Here is a 21,526-nt window from a genome sequence, read left to right on the forward strand (position 1 = left end):
TGTTCTTACCTAAAAAAGTCAAACAGAATCTGACTGAGACTCGAGACTGGGGGCAGGGGACTGAGGCAGATGGCACCCCAGGATGTGGGGACTGCATAGGACACCCCCCACCCCCACCTGGAATCCTCAGCACTTAACCTGAAGGAGAAAAAAGAGGAAGAGGGGAAGGAAGTCAGTCAACAGACAAGAGACATAAAGACCAGTGGAAATGTGGGTGAAAGACGTGTGTGACCTGGATAAAGAACTTCAGTCTCTGCCTTAGACTGGCGGGTGGCCAGAGAGTGCACAGCTGCCCTCATAAATGACAGCTTCGTTCTCAGAGCACTTATGTTGGAGGGTGTGTTTTGAGCCCCCCCCCCCCAGCCTTCTCTGAAATTCACCCATCTATCTTTAGTCTTGACTTTGTCTACTGTGACAGTGAGGGGCTCCCTGCTACTGGGGTGCAGCAGATAAGGCCAGTGGGAGGGCAGTGAGTGACTTTGGTGGAGGCACAGCCAGCTGTGCCCCTTCTTCACACGGGGGGCAACTCGTTGAACCCTCCAATGCCACACAGGAGTCTCTCTTCCCATCAGGAAGACCCTTTCATTGCCTGGATGTTCACACACTACCAGTGAGGCCAGGACCCTCCTGCACCCAATGCCATGAACAGTTCTTGATTCTCTCAGAACCTGGGTTCTCCCAGCCCTGGGTTTGAGGCCCACAGCCGACGTCCTCCTCCAAGGCTGCTTCAGGCCCAGAGCCAAGACCAGGGAGGCGGCCCCTGGCCACCGTGAGCTGACCACACGGTGTTGCCCGTTGCAGGAACTACACAGTGGTGAACACAGAGAAGGGCCTTATGGAGGTACAGCGGATGAGCTGTGCGGGAATGAGACTAAGCTGCCAGCTCAAGGTCCAGAACTCCCTGTGGACAGCCACCGAGGTAACTGCCACCAGGCAGGGTGGGCCACCGCGGTGGGCGGCACAGGGTGCAGTCCGTGGGAAGCCAGATTTAGCAAATACAAATACAGGAGGCCCAGGTACATCTGAATGTCAGATTCACACCGCCCGTATGTGTGAGGCCCCTGGCACAGTGCCAGCAGCCCTGTGCAACAGCAGGCTCTCACCAAGGCCAACAGCCTGCCTGTCCCTTCCTGGTGACCGAGACTCAGCCAAGATAAGTATCAGGGGCAGGATGGCAACAGGAGAACCCCATTAGGTTAGTGAAGTGGCCGGGTCTGTACAGCAAATGCACTCAGCTCTGAAGGCATTTTGCCTTCACGTCAAAGAAGTCAGCGGAAAGCCCCAGAAGCTGTCTTCTGAGAAAAGGAGAGAACGGTGCCCCAAACAAATGCTCTGAAGCTCCTGGTGTTGTGGGGCTGGGTGGGGAGGAGGATGGGTGCAGAGAAGGCCAGGCAGACGTGTCTGTATGACTGACATTCACCCCAGTGAAACGCCTGGTCGTGAAAGCTTGGAAACGGCCTGAGCTCCCGACAGGTTAGCCAGGCTGCGGCACCCCTGAGTGACAGGCAGCACAGAGGCGCTCAGACACGGTTCCCTCACAGGCCAGGCAGGGCCAGGGCCTCTGCCTGCCGGGGCCTTGGCAAGAACAGTGAGGAAACCGGCACAGCTGTGTGGTCCCACATTTGCCAGGAAGAGGACATACACACAGATACCCGTAGGAAGCGGAGTCTGGGCCCCAAGTCCCCATGGAGATTCTCTCCAAGTAATGGGCTATGGGTGATTTTGCATTTCTTCTTTAAACTCTTCTGTAGTTCTCAACATTCCTGCAAAGAATAGGAATACGGAAACAGCCAACCAGATAGCCTCCATACGTGTTACTTTCTAAGGCACAGAGGGGTTCCCAGGACAGAATGTCCCTGATAGGAAATGGCAGCCGTGTTCCAGCCTGGGTCTCATGTTGGCTCTTCTGCCTCCACAGGACCAGAAGATCTACATCTATAGCCTCAAGGGCATGTGCCCCTTAAACACACCCCAGCGGGCTCTGGATACCCCCGCTGTCGTCACCTGCTTATTGGCAGTGCCTGTTATTAAAAAGGTGAGGTAAGGGGGAAGGTGGTTGTCCAGCTGTCTGATTCTCCCCCTTCCTTCTGTCGGTGGGGGTCTCCCCCAACCCACTGGCTTAGGGGGAAGGGTATGAGGAGTGGGAGCAAAGCCAGGCCTTCCTGGACCACCAAGCCCAGGTCAGGCCACAGTCAGCCTGAGAAAGACAGACCATCATTAGTGCCTTGTCAAGAACCCTTGTAACCAGCAAGGCAAAGCTGAGGGCTGAGTAGAACCTTGCACTTTGCCTCCAAATGCCACTATCCCAGAGTGAAATGCTGTTTTGGTACAAATGATGTAACGAGCAGTCAGAGGTGTGTCCTGCCCTTTCTGATAGTGGCGGGGGCAGTGCCTCCCCAGAGCCACTCAACAGGTGGTGGCCCCCCGTCCCCCCCCGGGGAGCAGTCAGCTCCCCCCACTTGTAGTGCCCACTGTCAGCCTGAGACCCGGGTCCCTCTTTGTCCATGTTCTTGACCTTCTAGCCCCCACCTCTCTGAAATGGAAGCCCGCGTGGTAATCTCCACAACCCTGGGCTCGGGCTCTGCCACTCCTCTGGTGAGACCGGGCCCCTCTGCAAGGCTGGCAAGCCTCCCCCACCCGTCCAGCACTATGCTCTGAGGGGACCCTGCCCCACACACCTCTGCCAGACTACCTTCTGTTCAGTTCTCAAGATCAAAGACCCCTGACCCTACTCTGAGCAGCTGGCCTGCCCCAGCCCCAGCCCCCCAGTGATGCTCTCAGGCCGCTTGGGCCTTTGAACCCTGACATTTCTTTCCTGCCTTTGCTGGTCGTCCTCTGTGCTCACGGTAGATGCTCAAGGAGTCATTATTGGTGTCATTATTGGTGGTGTTTGTTTAAAACATCCTGGCTGTCATCATCCAATTTCAGTCTTCCCATCTGCAAACCGAGGATAAGAAGGTTCTCTGGGCACACCGTGCCCCACGGTGCACTTGGATAAATGTGAGCCTTATTATTACTTCCTGGCAGTGGTGAAATATATACGTTCTTCATCCGACTACAGTTTATTTCTTTAAAAAAAAAAGTCTGAAATCCACCCTCGAGTCATTTACGACCATGGCCCCAAGGGCGAGGCTGGGCAGTGCAAGACCAGTCCGCCCGAGAGCCCAGGAGAACATGACACAAAGCGCTATTTAAGGCCATTGCTGGCCAGAGCCCCTGAGCCAGGGCACCACCGCCCTCGCGACCGGAGGGAATAAAGCCGGCTCTGTGCGGAGCCTCCCCATCAGGGGCCTGCCCCTCGGAGGCCGGGCCGCCCTGTGGCCGCGAAGGCAGGCCCCTGCATTCTTGCACGCGCACATTCACACCCAGCGGCCGTGGGGCTTGCCACCCCGACTGGGGCCCAGAGCTGGATACAGAGAGAGACAATGCACTTGTTGGCTTTGGCCGCTTTTCTTTCTTAAAATTCTGAAGATGGATGTTGATAAACGTTCCTAGGGCTTATCAATCTCACTGTTGCGCTAGAGGCTGGTTCCTGTGTGTTACATTGCACAGCCCTGCCTCCCAGGTTCCCGAGGTGCTTCAGGCCCCAGAAAGGGGGCCTTATGCCACTCACCCTTGCTGACACGGGCCCGGATCCCTGCTCTGTTGTGGCCTCAGCTCTGTTCTCCTGAACCCCTCCTGTCCCACCCCAGCCCCAGCTGGGCATCCAGCATCAAAACTGCTATCCACCCCTAGCTCCGCAGAGATGCTCCTGGGACGCCTGGGTGGGTCCCAGCATTCAGCACTGTTCTTGCAACTTTGTCCAGTGATCTCTGGTGCCACAGAAGACCGCGTGCTTCACGGCAGGCGCAGAGGGCAGCCCAGGGGCCCTTGCACCACCAGCTAGGCACTTCAGGGTAGCTGTGGTAAGCGGGGAGTGTAGGCGCAGTGCCCAAGAAGTGCCCCCGGAGAGGGTTGAGTCGGAAGCAATTTCTTCAAGAATAACTAAAGCCAGCAGGCCCGTATTGTCTCTGGAGGCAGAAGACCAGGTGGAGCCAGAGAGATGGATGAGACTCGGCCCTGCCTGCACAGGCTGGGACCCAGGGCGCAGGGGTGGGCGCACAGAGCCTGCTGTCATGGAGCACCCGCCTGGTGGGGGCAGCAGGCAGGAAGCGCCAAGCAGCCCCGCACACTGCCCGGAACTGCCGTCCCATCATGAACAAGCAGAGTTCACAGACAGGGGGAGCCATGTCCTGCCTCGGAAGGAGGCCCCTGTGACCTGAGAGAGAAAGCAGGTCCTTCCTGCTCACACTGCAAGAACCCAGCCTGAGTCAAGGCAGGCCATGTGGTTCAGGCCGCATGCGCCCCTCCCCTGGGTGCCGCGGGCCTCGTTCTTCCCAGACACGTTCCTCTCCTGAGCAAACGGGCAGGCGTGGCTCTTCTGGGCTGGGGTTGGTTGCACGTCCTTTGGGAGCATGCCCAGAAGGTCCCGCTGACAGGCCCACCTCTTTAGGAGCCTTGCTCCTCCGGGGTGCGCTGGGGTGTGTGCAGAGATGAGTCCCGTGCCCACGCTGTTTCTCTCCTGGAATGCATGAGACCAACGAGCGTGCCTTCTCTCCTTGCAGAATTCCTACCTGGTGCTGGCAGGCCTGGCCGACGGGCTTGTGGCAGTGTTCCCCGTGGTGCGGGGTGCCCCGGATGACAGCTGCTCCTACCTGTGCTCACACACAGCCAACAGGTCCAAGTTCAGCATCCCAGATGAAGACACACGGCAGAACCCCTACCCCGTGAAGGCCATGGAGGTGGTCAACAGCGGCTCCGAGGTCTGGTACAGCAACGGGCCAGGCCTGCTGGTCATCGACTGTGTGGCCCTGGAGATCAGCAGGAGGCTGGAGCCCTACTCAGCCCCTTCAGTGGTCACCTCGGTCGTGGGCAGCTCTGAGTGCCGGGGGGAGGAGGTCGTCTGGTGCCTGGATGACAGGGCCAACTCCTTGGTGATGTACCACGCAGCTACCTACCAGCTGTGCGCCCGGTACTTCTGCGGGGACCCCAGCCCGCTCCGAGACATGTTTCCTGTGTGCCCGTTGGGTCCAGAGCCCCGCGGCAGCCACACAGCCATCCTGAAAGAGCCCGAGGGGGACTCCATCGCGGACGTCAGCATCATGTACAGCAAGGAGCTGGGCACGCAGATCCTGACCCACCAGGACTCGCTGACCGACTACTGCTCCATGTCTTCCTCCTCCTCGTCCTCTCCCCACCGGGCCCCCATTTCATCCTCAAGCCTGCCCTGCTCCCCGGCAAGCTCTTCCAGCGTGCCTTTCTCCACTGACTACGAAGACTCCGACAGGCTGCACGAGCCCGCCATGGGCTCCGACAGGTCCGAGCATGACCTGACCCCCGTGGACGGGGACGCTTTCAGCCAGCACCTACAGGCGGTGAGGATTCTAGCCGTGAAAGACGTCATCTGGGTCCCCAGGTACGTTTCCCAGGAGTGGGGCGCATTCTTGTGCTGCCCGCGGGCACGTTCAGATGCTGTCGCGGCCCGTCGGGGGCTGCCCCTCTGTGCTGGAGCCCGGAGAGATCTCTCCAGCAAACCTGAGAAGGGCCGCGCTGATGCTCACCTGGTCGCCGGGGAGCGGCCGGCAGCACAAGGCAGAGCCGTGGTCAGCGGCGATTGGGTTTCCCGCTGGGAAAGGCCTTCTGGGGCCGGCTTCAGTGCACTCCCGGTAACTCAATCCATTCGCAGAGACTGCGCATTTGTGGCCCTGCTCTGTGCATGCCAGCTCCGTTTCCCCCCGAGAGCCCAGCCCTGGACAAAACGCTTCCCCTTCTCGGTTTTGGTTTCGCAGACGCGGCGGTGATGTTATCGTCATTGGCCTGGAGAAGGACGCCGGAGGCCAGCGGGGCCGCGTCATCGCCGTCTTAAAAGCCCGTGAGCTGACTCCACATGGGTAAGACTGAGGGCACCTCCTTTAGGACCCAAAGTGTGATGTGGCAAATCTAGCCCCCACTCCGCCGCCACATCCCAGCACAATGGCCTCTTACCCTTCTGTCCTCTGCAAATAAATGCCACATCTACCAACATGGCCATAAGGCAGAGAAGGAACAAAATAGGGCCCTCCAGGCAGCACCTAGGGGCTCAGCAAATACCAGCTGACCCAGGCATCCGCCACTGGTCGTGGCTGGCTGTTTCTGGCATCCCTCGTGCACCTATGGACCAGGTGTCCTGCCTGGGGTGTGTCTCCAGGGCCAGAGTTCAGCTGAAATTGAAACGGGGAACCAGGTGATTCACTGTCCTTCCCACTAAGCAGGAGGGCCCTTCCTGGGTCTTCCACTGCCCATATAGCACCTACTGAAGCCACAGACCTAGCACCCACCACCCCTCACCATGCCTAAGCGAGGACTCAGCTGGGCCTCCAATACCATTTGGCCCATTTTCCCCAGAGCAGGACAACAGTGAGGGGGAAACATCTATGGCAGCCCACCCCCACCCCCACCCTCCACCTTGCCTGAAAGCGTTGAGCATTCTCAGGGAGTCACCAGATCCATTGATCCCCGCTGAGCCAATGATTCCAGAAACAAGATCTGAGTGTTTTGGCTGAGCCCTGGCTGAGTTTGCGGGCCAGTGTGGTTACCAGATCACAAGTGGGCCTTCTGGGGGAGCAGGTGGGTCTGTAGAGCCCAGGCCTGCGGACCTCAAATTGCCTGTCATTAGTGTTCCTGAATTTTTCCCTGGTGTCGTTCTTCCTATTCAGCCCCCAAAAGGCAGATTTGGCAGGAGCCAGGCACATTCACTGTAGGGAGAAAGCAGCGCTGGTGGCCGGCTGACAGGAGGGCCATAGCCTGATACCACCAGCTTTTTGCAATACATCTGAGACATTGATTCTCTCAGCAAATAGCTAGCAAAGGCTTGCAGTGTGAAGGCCCTGAGGAGTCCAGAGGCCCTGCACAGGCTGGTTTGCATGCTGGCCTTAGGGCAAGGCAGTGAGGGCTCAGACGTGGGCTCAACGGTCCAGCAGGGGCCCAGAAGGAAAACTGGTACATGCACAGATCAGCAAAACAACCCACAACCTCAAAAAACAAGTGCATGTAGTTAGGACATGTTGGCACAGGTCTTCTGCCCAATATACCACCCTGTATTTCCTAAGCACTGGGCACTTTGCATGGGAGAAGAGCCATACCTAGGCAGACGGCAATGGAAGTCAGTGCCTCAAATCCACTATGGGCTATTGACAAGCAGGAGTCCAAGTTGATGGTGTTTCTGGACCCTTGAGGGTCTGGGTCCAGTTATAGAGACTACCTGCTCTCATTGCATCTGCAGCCTTCCTGAGACCCTTACAGACAGTCCCCATCAATGTGCACTGACATGCTAGGCTCTTCTTTAGACGTTAGGAAGCCTCTGCCCACAGACTGGACCCCCCGGGGAAGCAGGGTGTCAGAGCACATCGCTGCTGCCAGCCCGGGATGGACAGATGCATCCCCTTAGCCAGGCTCCCAAGAAGGTGCAAGCTAGGGGTCCTGGCCCCAACCAGGTGGGGACCCCCATAGCTTTTCTCAGACCCCCCCTCTCTCTGTAGGGTGCTTGTGGACGCAGCCGTGGTGGCAAAGGACACGGTTGTGTGCGGCTTTGAGAACGAAAACATGGAGTGGTGCCTGGCTGTCTGGAGGGGCTGGGGCACCAGGGAATTTGATGTTTTCTACCACTCCTACGAGGAGCTGGGCCGGCTGGAGGCTTGCATGCGGAAGAGAAGGTAATTCCTATGGAATGACAGTGGTGCAGAGTGGCCGCCCCCCAGGCCCGCAGCCTGAGCGCTCTGCCCGCAGCCCACAGCCTCCTGAGGACCCAGGAGACGGACTGGGTTCTCCTGTGAACCACTTGCTGCTAGAAATACTGAGAAGTTACCACCCGGGCGGGGGTTTGGGGAATCTCCGTTCTCCAGGGCAGAGTTAGCTGCCTACCTCCGTTCTCCTGCTGCCTGCTGAGAGATGATTGTTGGGAGAAACTCCCCCTGCCTCCTCCATCCACTTCCAGGGGCAGGGGAGGCGATCCCACTCTGCGCTGGGTCACACAGAGGCGGGGGCGTGGGCTGGGCCTTTGCAGAGCAGGCCTGCCCATTTTCCTCCCTGCATCTGGGATGGAATTACATTAGAGGCTCTCAGTTGGGGAGCAGTTCGGGGCAGGGTGGGGGGAGGGTGATGACCCTTGCCCCTTCCCCCCAGTGGCCTCCGGGCTCTCAGGACATTTCACAAGCCCCTGGGTCCCCGGGGCCCGGGGCCCCACTTGGGCAAGCGGAGATCAGATGTCTCCAGCTCAGGAAAGTCTCTGTGTGAGAAACCCTCGGAAGGACCCTCTGCAAGGAGCACTGCCCAATCTGGGGAATGAATGAGTTCCTTTAAGTGACACAGTCGGAAAGCCCGGAGCTAGGGAGCTAGCGCAGAGCCCAGAGCACCGCCTCCGCCTTTACATTCTTTTCCTGCGGACAAAAGCAGGGGAAATTCAATCAGCAGGACTTGAGAAAGGGCCGTGTGTTTATAGCTTTGTAAAATAAACTTGGACGCAGCTGGAACACAAGCCCTGTTTGTTTGCACATAATAATCTTGTTTATCACTTTAACAAATTAAGTAATAGCCCAGTGGTTGGGCCTCAGTTGTGAAATCACATTGTATAGGGCTCCAACCAAATTATGTATTTGCTAAACCTTTACTACACACGTGTACAGCAGAACTGAAAAGCTGAAACTGTTAATGGAGGCGTATGGGTGTGACGACAAGAATTTTTACAAACGACGCACACACACGCACCCGTACCCCATCGTTACCGAGGGTAACCATTTGAGGCTGCTTCACCCGGGATGGCAGGATGACCGGGAAGTCATACCCCAGTTCAAGTTGTTGATCTTTTTCTAAAATTAAGTTATGAAAATCAAACTTAAGGTTTGCTGAGGTATGCAGGCAAATGTGGTTCCTTTTATCTGAAAATAAACAGACTCTCTTGCAAACGATGTCACAGCCTCTGTCTGTAGTGTGCGTGTTACGCCAGCACGGGCTCTACCCCACCCAGGCCCGCTCCCAGCAAGGGTGGGAGGGACAGCAGCCCCCTTGCCCATGGCCACCCCCGTGCAAGAAGCCCCACAGCAGATTATGTGGGCGAGACAGCCGCTCACGTCACTGCCACTGTCCCGCCGTGGTCCCTCAACTGGGCCTTGGCGGTCACTGCTCTCCTCTCCTTCCCTTCCCGTCCCAGCACCCCACAGTGGCCCAGTTGCCCCTGAAATGCAAACCGGGCCCCGTCCTGGCCCTGCCCCAATCCTGTGCTCTACAACCCACAGCCAGACTGCTAGCGACCGACACTCAGGGCCCCCACAATCCAGTCCCAACCCGCCTTTCTGACCTGGCCTCTTCCAGCCCAAGGCCCCAGCTGCTGTGAGGAGAGGCCAGGCCATCAGCCGACAGCCTCACAGAACCAGCTCAGGCCAGCTCTTTACAAAAGTGAGACACCTGTGCAGGAAATGTGTAATGGAGTTCACTACATAAAAAGTGGAGACCTTAAATGGAAAAACTACCGCAAAGTCAAAAGACAGTTAACTGGTAAAAAAAATATTGGTGGCAAATGAGAGACAAATAGCTGATTTATCTTATAAACAAAGAGTTCATACCTATCAATAAGAAAGAGAAAACACAAAAGGAAAACAGGCAGAAGACATAAATAGCACTCAACGCCACCCAACAGGAAATAGGAGGACAGCAACAAAATGTCATTTACGACCCTCATGCTGGCATTCCTGCAGAGACCTGAGGGCACCAGGTCAGGAGATCCACACGTGCAAAGGCCCTGTGGCCAGGATGAGCTGCTGTGCTGGAAGGAGAGATGTAGAGCTGGTGTGGCATTTGGAAGAAGGGGAATTCAGGGGGAACCCGCTAGGCCTGGCTTTCTAGGCATGGATCTCCATCAAAGCTACTGGCAGTTTTAAGCAGGGATGTCAGATAACCTAATTATCTTTAAAAATCACTTTGCTGAGTGGAAAATGGGGAGCATATCTCCAGGGGGGCCACCCCTCAGGGGGCATTTTGGCCATATCCATCAAAATTTCAAGCGCACGTACCCATTGACCCAGCAGTCCTCCTTAAGCATTTGATCCTGAAATTTCCGTGCAAGTGCCCAAAGGTACAGAGCAAGGTGTCACTGCAGCATTGCCTCTAATGGCCCCAAACAGGAGCCAGCCTGAACCTCCAACGTTGCCACACTTCGGAGCCTCTTGGGGAAGGAGGCGGAGCTAATGATGCTGGTCCCGCACGCTCTCCAGAGTACAATAATTGCATTGTGTTTCTAAAATGCGACTCACGGTGCAGTGTGTATAGAGTTACTATCTGAGTAGAAAATATTGTACAGCTACGTAGGCACGCATAGGAAAAATGTCCCACAGGATGCCTCAGAGTCTGGTCGACCTTGGCTGCCTCTGGGGAGAATTGAGGGGGCAGAGAGTGCTAGGTCGTTCGTTTTCGCCTTACACTTTCTTCACCGCACTGTTTGAACTGTATAGAGGTCTCTCCGTGATGGTAAGCCATGCTGGGAGGGACTTCTCCCCTGGACCCCAGGAAGGACACACCTCAGCCTTGGTGTCCACAGGTAATGAGAAGCACCCCCCTGCCCTCTTTCCTCCATGAGGGCACTTGACCCCCTTGGAAGATATCAGGTCCTGGGGGCAGGGCCAATAATCTGTCACATCCATCTGACCTCATCAGGGCTCAAGCAGAGCCCACCCTGGCCATCTTTGGGACGTAGGCAGAGAGTCCCAGGCAGAGGTGGATGTCCACAGAGAGAGGACGGGGGAGGGGCTGGGGATGGTTGGCAGAGGTGAGTGGGCTCTGACCCTGGTTTGCCCTTGCCCTGATATCGTGAACATGGACAGCCCAACTGCAAGGTCAAGACCTCTCCTGCAGCAGATAGCACCCAGCTCCCACCCACTGCCCTGCACTAGGGAAGGCAGCAGCCTTTAAAAAAATTTTTTAACATTTATTTATTTTTGAGAGACAGAGCACAAGCGGGGAAAGGGCAGAGAAAGAGGGAGACACAGACTATGTGCTGACAGCTCAGAGCCCAATGCAGAGCTCAAACCCACAAACGCGAGATCATGACCTGAGCTGAAATTAGACACTTAACCAGCTAAGCCACCCAGGCACCCCGAGAAGGCAGCAGCCTTGCTGACGATCACAGGCTGGTCACAGTCTTCCAGGGCCACTGATTACTTGGAGTCTCTGCACTGACCCTACCTGGGGGCGTACATGACACCACCCCCCTGCACAGCACCTGGGGCAAATGGGAGTGTGTCCTGCTTTCCCTGCTGTTCCTCCTGCAGAAAGCATCTGCTGACCCCCCCAGAGCAAGTACAATGGTGCAGAGCCCCCCACCAAGGCTACCGAAAACAGCACTGTGAAACCCCTCCAAATGCCAGCAGGCTGCTGTCTTGGAAGAAGCTACCTCTTCTGGCATGTCAGGGCCTGGGGCCTCAAACCCTCTACTTCCCTAAGTGCCTGATGGTATTTCCCATCCTGGGCAGAATGGAGCGGTCTTTAAGGACATAGGGGAGGGGTGGGCAGTTCATTAAAATAGCCCTTGAAGAACCACTGATAGAAACTGCTCAGTAACAGACCCTGCTTCCGTCGGTACATCAGTTCCCAGCCTCCCTTACAGGGCTGGGAGAACCTAGGACTAAGCGTAGCCGGGGATGGTGTGGAGATGGTTGAGTAGGGCCCCAGGAAGCACCCTCGAAGGGCTGACTCAGTGGGAGCCGCTTCAGCCCTGCCTCTACCTCCCTGGTAACCTATAGAGCATGAGGGCAGGGACCTCTGGGGAGGCTGGGAAGACCTTGGGACAGTGAGGGGGAGGCAGCCCTCCATGCCAGCCCTGGAAGCTGACCTCCAGTCTCCTCGTTACCTCGTGGACCAGGAAATCACTTCCTGCTTTACATCAGTATTTTCCAGCTCTCCATTACTAGCAGCCTAGTGCCTTTCCTGAACGTTCAGGTACATTTTCCACTAGCACAACCAGAGCCCTGAAGGCAAACAAGTGATGCTCTCAAGCTGGCCCTAACAAGTGTCTGTTCCAGTTCAGGCAGAATGTTCAGGCAGAATCTGAACAATGATGGATTGGAACGTTCTGTAGCCAGACCTATGCCGAGAGCTTCCTTCTGCACCATAAGAGTTGGACATGGTCTACAGCTCTTAACCACAGTTACAGAGAGGTCCAGGGTTGCATCCTACTCACCGAAAAGCCAGCTCTGATGTCCTACAAGTTTAAACCCTCAACTTGGGGCAAGCTAGCCCACCCTATGACCCTGGTTGCTTCTTTGTGAGATGGCCATAGCAATGCTTACCCTGTCACGATCAGGAGATGCAGTGTATGTGATAGCCCCAGCCCAGCCCCACCCCAGGCCCAGGACTCGCTCCCATCATGACCATCTTCTCCCCTGTCACTATAGCCTAGGAAGGCTCATGAACCCTTGGAAGAACTATGGCTATAAGTAAGAAGGAGCCTCATGTGAAACAAGGAAGATGTGAACCTAAGGCAGTAGAATTTGGGTCAGTTTTAGAGTGAGTAAAGTACTCAGCTGGGTAGCAGATGTAGCCTTTTATGATATTTAAGGCACTGAAGGTAATCTAATAGTTCAGACTTTGATTTTTAGTTAAATGTTTATAGTGGGATTCGATAAAATTTTAAATCAATATTTAATTGGAGAAATTGGTCAAAACTCAGGTGTTTTGCATTAGGAATATAAGGAGTATAACATTTAGAGATGGGTTGATTGTTTTGTATTTGATAGATCCACAAGCCTTATTAATCCGAGTTCAGTAGTGTCAGGCAGTAACACATGAGCCCGGTAGGATGCCCACAGCCCAATCCCCAGGAAATGATCATAGGTCTGAGTTAACTGCAAGCAGAAGGAGACAGAAATGGACAAACCTCAGGTTTGGGGGCCAGAAAGATCCAGAAGAAGATGGCATCCTGTTCCCACTTTTCCCCAAAGTCACACCTACCCCACTCCAAGACAGACTCTCCACCTCCCCTCTACCTACAGAGGGTGGAGGGGAGGTCTGAGGGATGAAAAAAAAGATCAGCACAGCGGATCTTCTGCGCACATCTGTGTGATTCTGCAGAGGCGAACCTTCAAGGGGTAGAACTCAGCTGCATTTGGGGAGGCCAGGGATGGCCTGGCACCATCCCCCCACCATGAAGCCCTAGGACCTCCCTTTCCCACCCTGAGGACTGCAGAACAGAGACCCCCACCAGAAGCCACCGTCTGCATCATGGCCCACTGAAGGTAGAGTTTTTATATGTGACCCAAGCTAAGTTCTTATCTGCTTGAAACAGATTTTTAAAAATTTTTTTATTGTTTTATTTATTTTTGAGAGAGAGACAGCGTGAGCAGGGGAGGATCTGAGAGAGAAGGAGACACAGAATCTGAAACAGGCTCCAGGCTCTGAGCTAACAGTCAACACAGAGCCCAATGCGGGGCTCAAACCCACGAACCATGAGATCATGACCTAAGCCGAAGTCGGACGCTTAACCAACTGAGCCACCCAGGCACCCCTGAAACAGATTCTTAAAAGATGTTTTATGTAAGCCTCATGGTAACCACAAAGCAAAAATGTATAGTAGATACACAAAGAATAAAGAGAAAGGAATGAAAGTATACGGCTATAGTAAATCATCAAATAACAACAGAAGTCAGCAAGAGAGGAAGAGAAGAACAAAGAAACTACAAAATAGGCAGAAAACTATTAAGGGAATGGCAATAGTAAGTCCTTTTCAAAATAAATAGATTAATTTCTCCAACCAAAAGACAATGAATAGCTGAATGGATAAAAAAACAAGACCCAACTACATGATGTCTACAGAGACTTACTTCAACTTTAAGGACACACATAGACTGAAAATGAAAAGATGGAAAGTGACATTCCATGCAACTGAAAACCCAAAGAGAGTAGAAGTAGGTAAGCTTATATCACACAAAATAGACTTTAAGTGAAAAACTATAACAAACAAAGTCATTATATAAGGGTTGAAATCGTTAAGAGGATATAATAATTGTAAAAATATATGCACCCAATATCAGAGCACAAAATATATACAGAAAGTATTAACATTTTGAAAGGAGAAATGGATAACTATACAATAATAGTAAGGGATTTTGTTATCCCATTTTCAACAATGGATAGATCACCCAGACAGAAAGACATAAGGAAACATTAGACTTGAGCTACACTTGAGACTAAATGGACCTAACAGACATATGTAGAACATTCCATCCAACAGCAACAGAATTCACATTCTTCTCAAGCACATAACAGAACATTTTCTAAGATAGATCATACGTTAGGTCACAAAACAAGTCATAACAAATTTAAAAAGATTGAAATCATACCAGTATCTTTTCTGACCACAATGGTAAGAAACAAACATTAGTAAGAGGAAGAAAACTGGAAAAATCACAAATATGTGGAAATTAAGCAACACACACTTAAACCACCATTGGATCAAAAAGAAATTGAAAGAGAAATTAAAGAATATCTTGAAACAAACAAAAATGGAAACACTACATATCAAAACTTATGGGATGCAGCAAAAGCAATTCTAAGGAGGTAGTTTACAAAGATAATGCCTACAATAAGAAGGAAAGAAAAGATTTTAAGTAAACAAAGTAACTTTACACCTCAAGGAACTAGAAAGAGAATAAACTAAAAAATAAAGTTAGCATAAGGAAGGAAATAACAAAGATCAGAACAGAAATAAATGAAACAGAGACTAGAAAAACAATAGAAAATATCAGTGAAAGTGAGCTTGCTTTTTGAAAAAATAAAACAAAATTGGCAATGACTAGCTAAAGAAACAAAATACATAAACAAACACATAAAATTAGACACAAAAGGGATAGATTACAACTGGTACCACAGAAATACAAAGGACCATGAGAGTCTATGAACAATTATACCCCAACAAATAGGATAACCTAGAAGAAATGGATAAATTCCTAGAAACACACAATCTGCCAAGATTGAATCATGAAGAAACAGAAAATCTAAACAGATTGATAAGGGTAGAGATTCAGTCAATAAGCAAAAATTTCCCAACAAAGAAAAGGCCATGACAAGATGGCCTCACTAGCGAATTCTACCAAACATTTAAAGAAGAATTAATGCCAATTCTTCTCAAATTCTTCCAAAACATTCAGGAGAAGAGAGCACTTCCAAACTCGTTTTATGAAGCCAGCAAGACCCTGATACCAAAGTCAGATGAGGACACTACAAGAAAATAAAATTACAGAACACTATCTCTGGCAAACATAGATGCAAAAATCCCCAACTAAATACAACAATCCGAATTTAAAAACACATTAAAGTGATCATACACCACAAGTGAGTGGGATTTATCCCTGGATGTAAGGATGTATCAACATCACATTTGACAAAATGAAGGACAAATTCATATGATCATATGAATAGATCATATGATCTATTGAGATAGACAAATTTGACAAAATTGAACAGTCTTTCATGATAAAAAATATTCTCAACAAATTAGATATGTAAAGAATGTACCTCAACATAATAAAGATCATATACGACACCCACAGCTAACATCACATTCAGTAAACTTTTAGGATACAAAACTAGCATGCAAATATCAGTTGTGTTCCTATTCACTAAAAATGAACTCTCCAAAAAAGGAATTAAGAAAACAATTTTATATACAATAGAATTAAAAAAAATACTTAGGAATACATTTAAGTGAAGAGGTGAAATATCTGTACACTGAAAACTATAAACATAGGTGAAAGAAACTGAAGACATGAAAAATGGAAAGATATACTGTGTTAATAGATAGAATTAATATGGGAAATACTATACAAAGTGATCTATATAATCAATGTAATCCTTACCAAAATTCAAATGGAATTTTTCAAAGAAATAGAAAAAACAATCCTAAATTTGTATGAAACTATAAAAGATCCCAAATAGCCAAAGCAATCTTGAGCAAGAACAAAGCTGGAGACATCTTCCTGATATCAAACCTCCTGATATCAAACTATATTACGAAGCTATAATAACTGAAACAGTATGGTACTGGCATGAAAACAGACAGATGGACCAATGGGATACAATGAAAAGCCCAGAAATAAACCCATCCATATATGGTCAACTAGTCTTCAAAAAAGGCACGAAGAATAAAACACAACGGAGGAAGTATCATCTCTCTTCAATAAATGGTGTTGGGAAAATTGAATATCCACACACAAAGAATGAAATTGGACCCTTGTCTTACACTATACACAAAAATCAATTCAAAATGGATTTAGACTTAAATGTTAGACCTGAAACAATAAAACTCCTAGAAGAAAACATAAGAGAAATTCTCCTTGACATTGGTCTTGGCAGTGGTTTCTTGGATTTGACATCAAAGGCACAGACAACAAAAGCAAACACAAACAAGTGAGACTACATCAAAGTAAAATTTTCTGTTTTACTTTGGAAGCAATAACAAAGTGACAAGGCAATCTACAGAATGGAAGAAAATATCTGCAGACCATATATCCAACGACAGGTTAATATCCAAAATATATCTAGGAAATTGTACAGCTCAATAGCAAAAACAAAAACAAAAACAAACCAAACAACTTGATTTAAAAATGGGCAAAAAACCTGAATAGACATTTTTGTAAAGAAGACATACAAATGGCCAACAGGTATGTGAAAAGATGCTCAATGTCATTAATCATGAGGAAATACAAATCAAAATAATAAAGAGATATCACCTCACATCTGTTAGACTGGTCATTATAAAAATGCCAAAAGATAAAAAATATTGGTGAGAATGTGAGAAGAGGGAACCCTCATATGCTTCTGGAAACTTCAATTTTTACAGCTATAATGGAAAACAGTATGGAGACCCTTCAAAAACTTAAAAATATCATCTTATCCAGCAACCCCACTTCTAGGTACATATCCAAAAGGAAATTAAATCACCATCTCAGAGGGATATCTGCATTGCATGTTGATTGCAGCATTATTCACAGTAGCCTGGTTAGAAACCACGTAAGTGTCTATCAATAGGTGAATGGATAAAGAAAATGTGATGTGTATGCACATATGTAATGGAATATTAGTCAGCCTTTAAGAAGAAAATCCTGGCATTTGCAACACTGTGGATGAAACTGGAGGACACTAAGCAAAGTGAAATAAGCCAGAAGCTGAAAGACAAATCCTGCATGGTATCACCTGTGGAATCTGGAAGAGTCAAAGTCAGTAGCAGAGTAGAATGATAATTACCAGGAGCTGGGCATGGAAAAGGGGAGATGTTGGTCACATGGTACAAATCTTCAGTAATAAGTCTTAGAAACCTACTGTACAACATCATAACTGTAATTAATAGCAATTCAGTAAAACCTTGGTTTGGGAGCATAATGCGTTCTGGAAACATGCTTGTAACCCAAAGCACTTGTATATCAAAGTGAATTTCTCCATAAGAAATAATGGAAACTAAGATGTTTTGTTCCACGTATAAATATGTCGAAATAGTCATATAAAAATATTCATAAACATCCGTATAAAATATTCCTATAAAAATGATTGCAATACTAATATAATTAAAAAATAATAAAGAAAATACAAAATATAAAGAAAAATAAACAAATTAACCTGAACTTAACCTTGAAAACCTTCCTGGCTGGTACAAGGGAGATAAGAGGAGAGTTATTATATAGGATGATTTTCACTATCACTAACCAGAATCACTGCTATCTATTGGCTCAGTGGAATCTTTTTCTCTTCATGCAGCTTTAACAAGGAACTGTCCAATGACCTAGAATGAAGCAAAGCATTCCTGAGTTTACTCTTGTATGGAAAAGCAAAGGATTGTCCACAGGGGCTTTGAGGTGGCAAAAAATACACCAGTGCCAGTTGTGAGCACCTTCCAACGTTCTGAAGGATCATTGATTTCTGCCAAACACTGCGGCTTGAGACTGAGCATCCAAGCATGGGAGACGATCACCCACAATCCCAAAGAGAGTGAGAGAGAGAGAGAGCAAAGGAGAGACAGAGAGAGAGAAAAGAAGCATTGGCTCAGCTGTGATCATTTGACATTCATCATCACGTACTACTTGTATTACAAGACATGGCTCACTTATCGAGTTAAAATTGATTGGAAATGGTTCCTCGTCTTGCAGCACACTTTCAGAACAAATTACTTGCAATCCAAGGTTTTGCTGTATATTGTATGCTCGCAATATGCTAAAAGAGTAAATCTTGGGGCACCTGGGTGGCTCAGACGGTTAAGCATCCAATTCAGCTCAGGTCACGATCTCATGGTTCGTGGGTTTGAGCCCAGCGTCGGGCTCTGTGCTAACAGCTCAGAGCCTAGAGCCTGCTTCAGATTCTGTGTCTCCCTCTTTCTCAGAGCCTCCCCTGCTCATGCTGACTGTCTCTCTCTCAGAAATAAATTAAACATTAAAAAAAAAAAAAGAGTAAATCTTAAGTGTTTTCACCACACCTGATTATGGTATTTGTTTCACAATGTTCACATGTATGAAAACATCACGTTGTACACCTTAAATATACACAATTTTTATTTGTCAATAATATTTCAGTAAAGTTGGAAAGAACATGGGTGGGGAGGGCCGGGCACGCTTTGAACCTACAGGAGGTGGTTCTCCGTGGGCCCTGGACAGCTGCGTCCTGCCCTCCCCTCCCCTCCCCTCTAGGGACACACCAGTCTCTCAGAAAGCTTCTAAACAGCTCTACCTGGTGGCCTGGCTTCCACTGCACAGGGACCGGGAGCCATCTTCTTCACTTCCTCCTCAGGTGGCCTCCCAGGAACCTGTGTGCAGTGCAGGGCAAGGTGACATCTTTCCCACCAGCCAGGAATGGATCCCCTGTCTTCAAGCCCAGCCAAGGCCAGCCTGTGTCAACCCTGCCCTCAGAGCAGTGGTGGGGAGAGGGGACAGAGGGAGGGTGGGGTAGGAGCTTCCCCAGAGGACACACTCCGCACCTGGGAACTCAAAGCCACCTCCACCTCTCCAATAGCTGGGCCAGGACACTGAGGCCTCCAACCAAGTGCAGCTTGACAAGTAAAACTAAATCACATTTTATCTGGATTTTATTTATCAAAATGGTCTAAATTGGATCTGAAGTACACTGGGTGGCTGTTGCCTTCGGTGGAGCAGAGAACGGGCTGGACCTCAGCCTCACTCGTCAGTGAGGGAGACATCTCTCCACAGGGGCCTGCTGGGTGGGGACCAGGGCCTCTGGCCATCTCTGGACACCCCCCCTCCAGGCTTCCCATCCCCCAAACTCCTGTCCTTGAGGCTGCCCGCTAGCAGTTTTCCCTTTCATTCGCTGCTGTGTCCTGCGGTGGGAACCGAGAGAGCAGAGCCACACTGAATTGTGCAACGTGGTAAAGCAGCGGCCAGGGCGGGAGTCCAGGAACTAGACCTCGCCTCCAACTACCACCTCCGGCTCTGCAGCAGCCCCTGTCTCCTGGGAGCTCCACTCCTTGGTCCCACCCTCCTCCTGGGTGACACAGTGACAAAGAGCTCATGGTGAGTGCTCAGCAAACCACTCTGCCCCCGCATGAGGGGCTGGAGGAGTGGGAATGGTGTCCTCAGGACAGAAAAGCCCAAGATCCTGAGCACAGAAAAGGAGCGCTGGAGGTCCCTGCCTGGTTCTCTAGTCGGCCTCTCTGAACTCCCAGAGGCCAAATGCCCCAGAACCTTCACCCCAAACTTCCCTTGCAGGGCTGCCAAGGTCTAAGGGAGTGGCTCTTCCCCAATGTGGTGGCAAGTGAAGGGTCTGGAGACACAGAGAGACCCAGGTTCAAATCTTGCCTCTGCCAATTGCCCTGAAAGGCCCCAGAGAGTTTCTCAGCTTTGGGGCCCCTGTGTCCTCAGTCACAGAATTCAAGGGTGACATAGTGACAGATCCAGGCACACAATAGAGTCAGTTAAAGTGAAAGCCTCTGAGCCAGCAGTGTGCCCAGGAGCATATGTGTGTGTGTGTGTGTGTGTGTGTGTGTGTGTGTGTGTGTGTGTGTCCAGGACAGCGGCCAGGATTAAGGGCCCATACAGGCCTGGAACAACCTCACAACAGGTTGTGAGGACATGTTCATAGGTCGACTTTCCCCCGTGGAAAGGATGACATGAGCGTCAAAACCCTGGGGGCACAACGCCTCTGGAAGCCAGGGGTCCCCACCTGTGTCAGGGGCCTGCAGGAGGCCTCTGACCCTTTTCTGCTGACACTTCTTGGGTGACATCCCCAGACCAGAGCTGAAGATGCACGTCACCCATACACAGGCACGTGCACGCGCGCACACGCGCAGGAGCATATACACCTTTCCTCGCATTGGCAGAATCAGGGCTCAGGGCTGTGTGAGCCCTGCTGGCACAGCCGTCTCCCCCTGGCCGCTTCTGCTCAAGCCAAGGAGGAGAGCTGACCTAGATGTAAGTTAGGAGTTGCAGGTTAACTCATTCCAGGTTTGCAGGCTAAGAGCCAAAAAACACAAGACCCAAAGCCACATGTGCCTGCCCCTCTTCCTGGAATTGTCCCCTCCTGGTCCCTAGGAGGGATAGCATGGAGGTCAGGGACCAGGCCCAGAGGACCTATGAGTTAAAGAGAGTCAGACGGGCAGGTGGACCCTGGTCCAGAGCAATGTAGAGGGGCACAGAGGCGTCCTCCACCCAGCATGTGTGACACTCCCAGATGTGGCCCTCTCTGAAAGCTAGTCTGCCCCAGTTATCAGGAGGCCCCAGATGGTGCCAGTAATGCCTGGGGTAAGGCCAGGGGCTGGGTCCCGCCTCTTCCACAGCAGAGAAAGAACTGGGCAAACGGCGGTGGCCAGCTGCCGGGTGCGGAGCCAGAGGATACGATGTTTTCCAAAACATAGGAGCTCTTCTCCCTCCGTGGAGCCCAGGGGAGGAAGGGACTTAATGCAGCCTCTGCACACCGCCCCCATTCCTTACAGACACCACCTCCCCCTGCCAAGTTCACCAGACTCAATGCCAGCAGTTCCCTCATCCGCGGCCAGGGTGCGCCCTGTTCCAGGAGGCCCAGCCCCTGCGCTCTGAGCCTCGACAGCGCCTGCTGAGAAATGGATGCCTCTGGGCTCCTGGCCCTCTGAGGAGAGTTTGTGGGCTTGATGAGTTTACTTTACCAAGTATTCCCAAGTAAGAGCCCATCTGGGGAAGAAGGAACCCTGCGGCTACGTGTGGATGTCTATAAATACAGACACTCAAGCAAGCTGCTGGGGTGGGCAGAGGCCCAGAGGAGCCCCGGCGTGCCTGGGGGGCCAGCTGGAGGAGAGGCGGGGCCCATGGTCTCCACTTCTTGGAACTTTCTAATTGACATCTTGCATTCTCTGTGAATTAGCAAGTTTTAAGAATGTGATTTGGCTCTCCTGCATATGCCACAGGCGTGTGACGAGTCTCTTCTCTGCATGTATATGTGCATATGTGTATGTGTGCATGTGCATATGGTGGCTGGGGATGTGTTTGAGGTGTGT

At 50.8% G+C, this 21,526-nt stretch overlaps 1 protein-coding gene across 1 annotated transcript in view; it reads left to right on the forward strand.

Annotated features, from left to right (window-relative positions):
* LRRK1 (leucine rich repeat kinase 1) overlaps nt 1-8,981 on the forward strand; it is a 123,370-nt gene extending 114,389 nt beyond the window's left edge. Inside the window, exons 29-33 of the mRNA XM_077762395.1 lie at nt 802-919; nt 1,919-2,035; nt 4,605-5,455; nt 5,829-5,930; nt 7,557-8,981. Coding sequence (XP_077618521.1) covers nt 802-919; nt 1,919-2,035; nt 4,605-5,455; nt 5,829-5,930; nt 7,557-7,734 — 1,366 coding nt within the window. The 3' untranslated portion in view covers nt 7,735-8,981. The remainder of the gene's footprint in view (nt 1-801; nt 920-1,918; nt 2,036-4,604; nt 5,456-5,828; nt 5,931-7,556) is intronic.
* Nucleotides 8,982-21,526: the final 12,545 nt, after the last annotated feature.

This window comes from Crocuta crocuta, unplaced genomic scaffold (genome assembly GCF_008692635.1).
Source record: "Crocuta crocuta isolate KB4526 unplaced genomic scaffold, BGI_CrCroc_1.0 scaffold93, whole genome shotgun sequence".
NCBI classification, from domain to species: domain Eukaryota; kingdom Metazoa; phylum Chordata; class Mammalia; order Carnivora; family Hyaenidae; genus Crocuta; species Crocuta crocuta.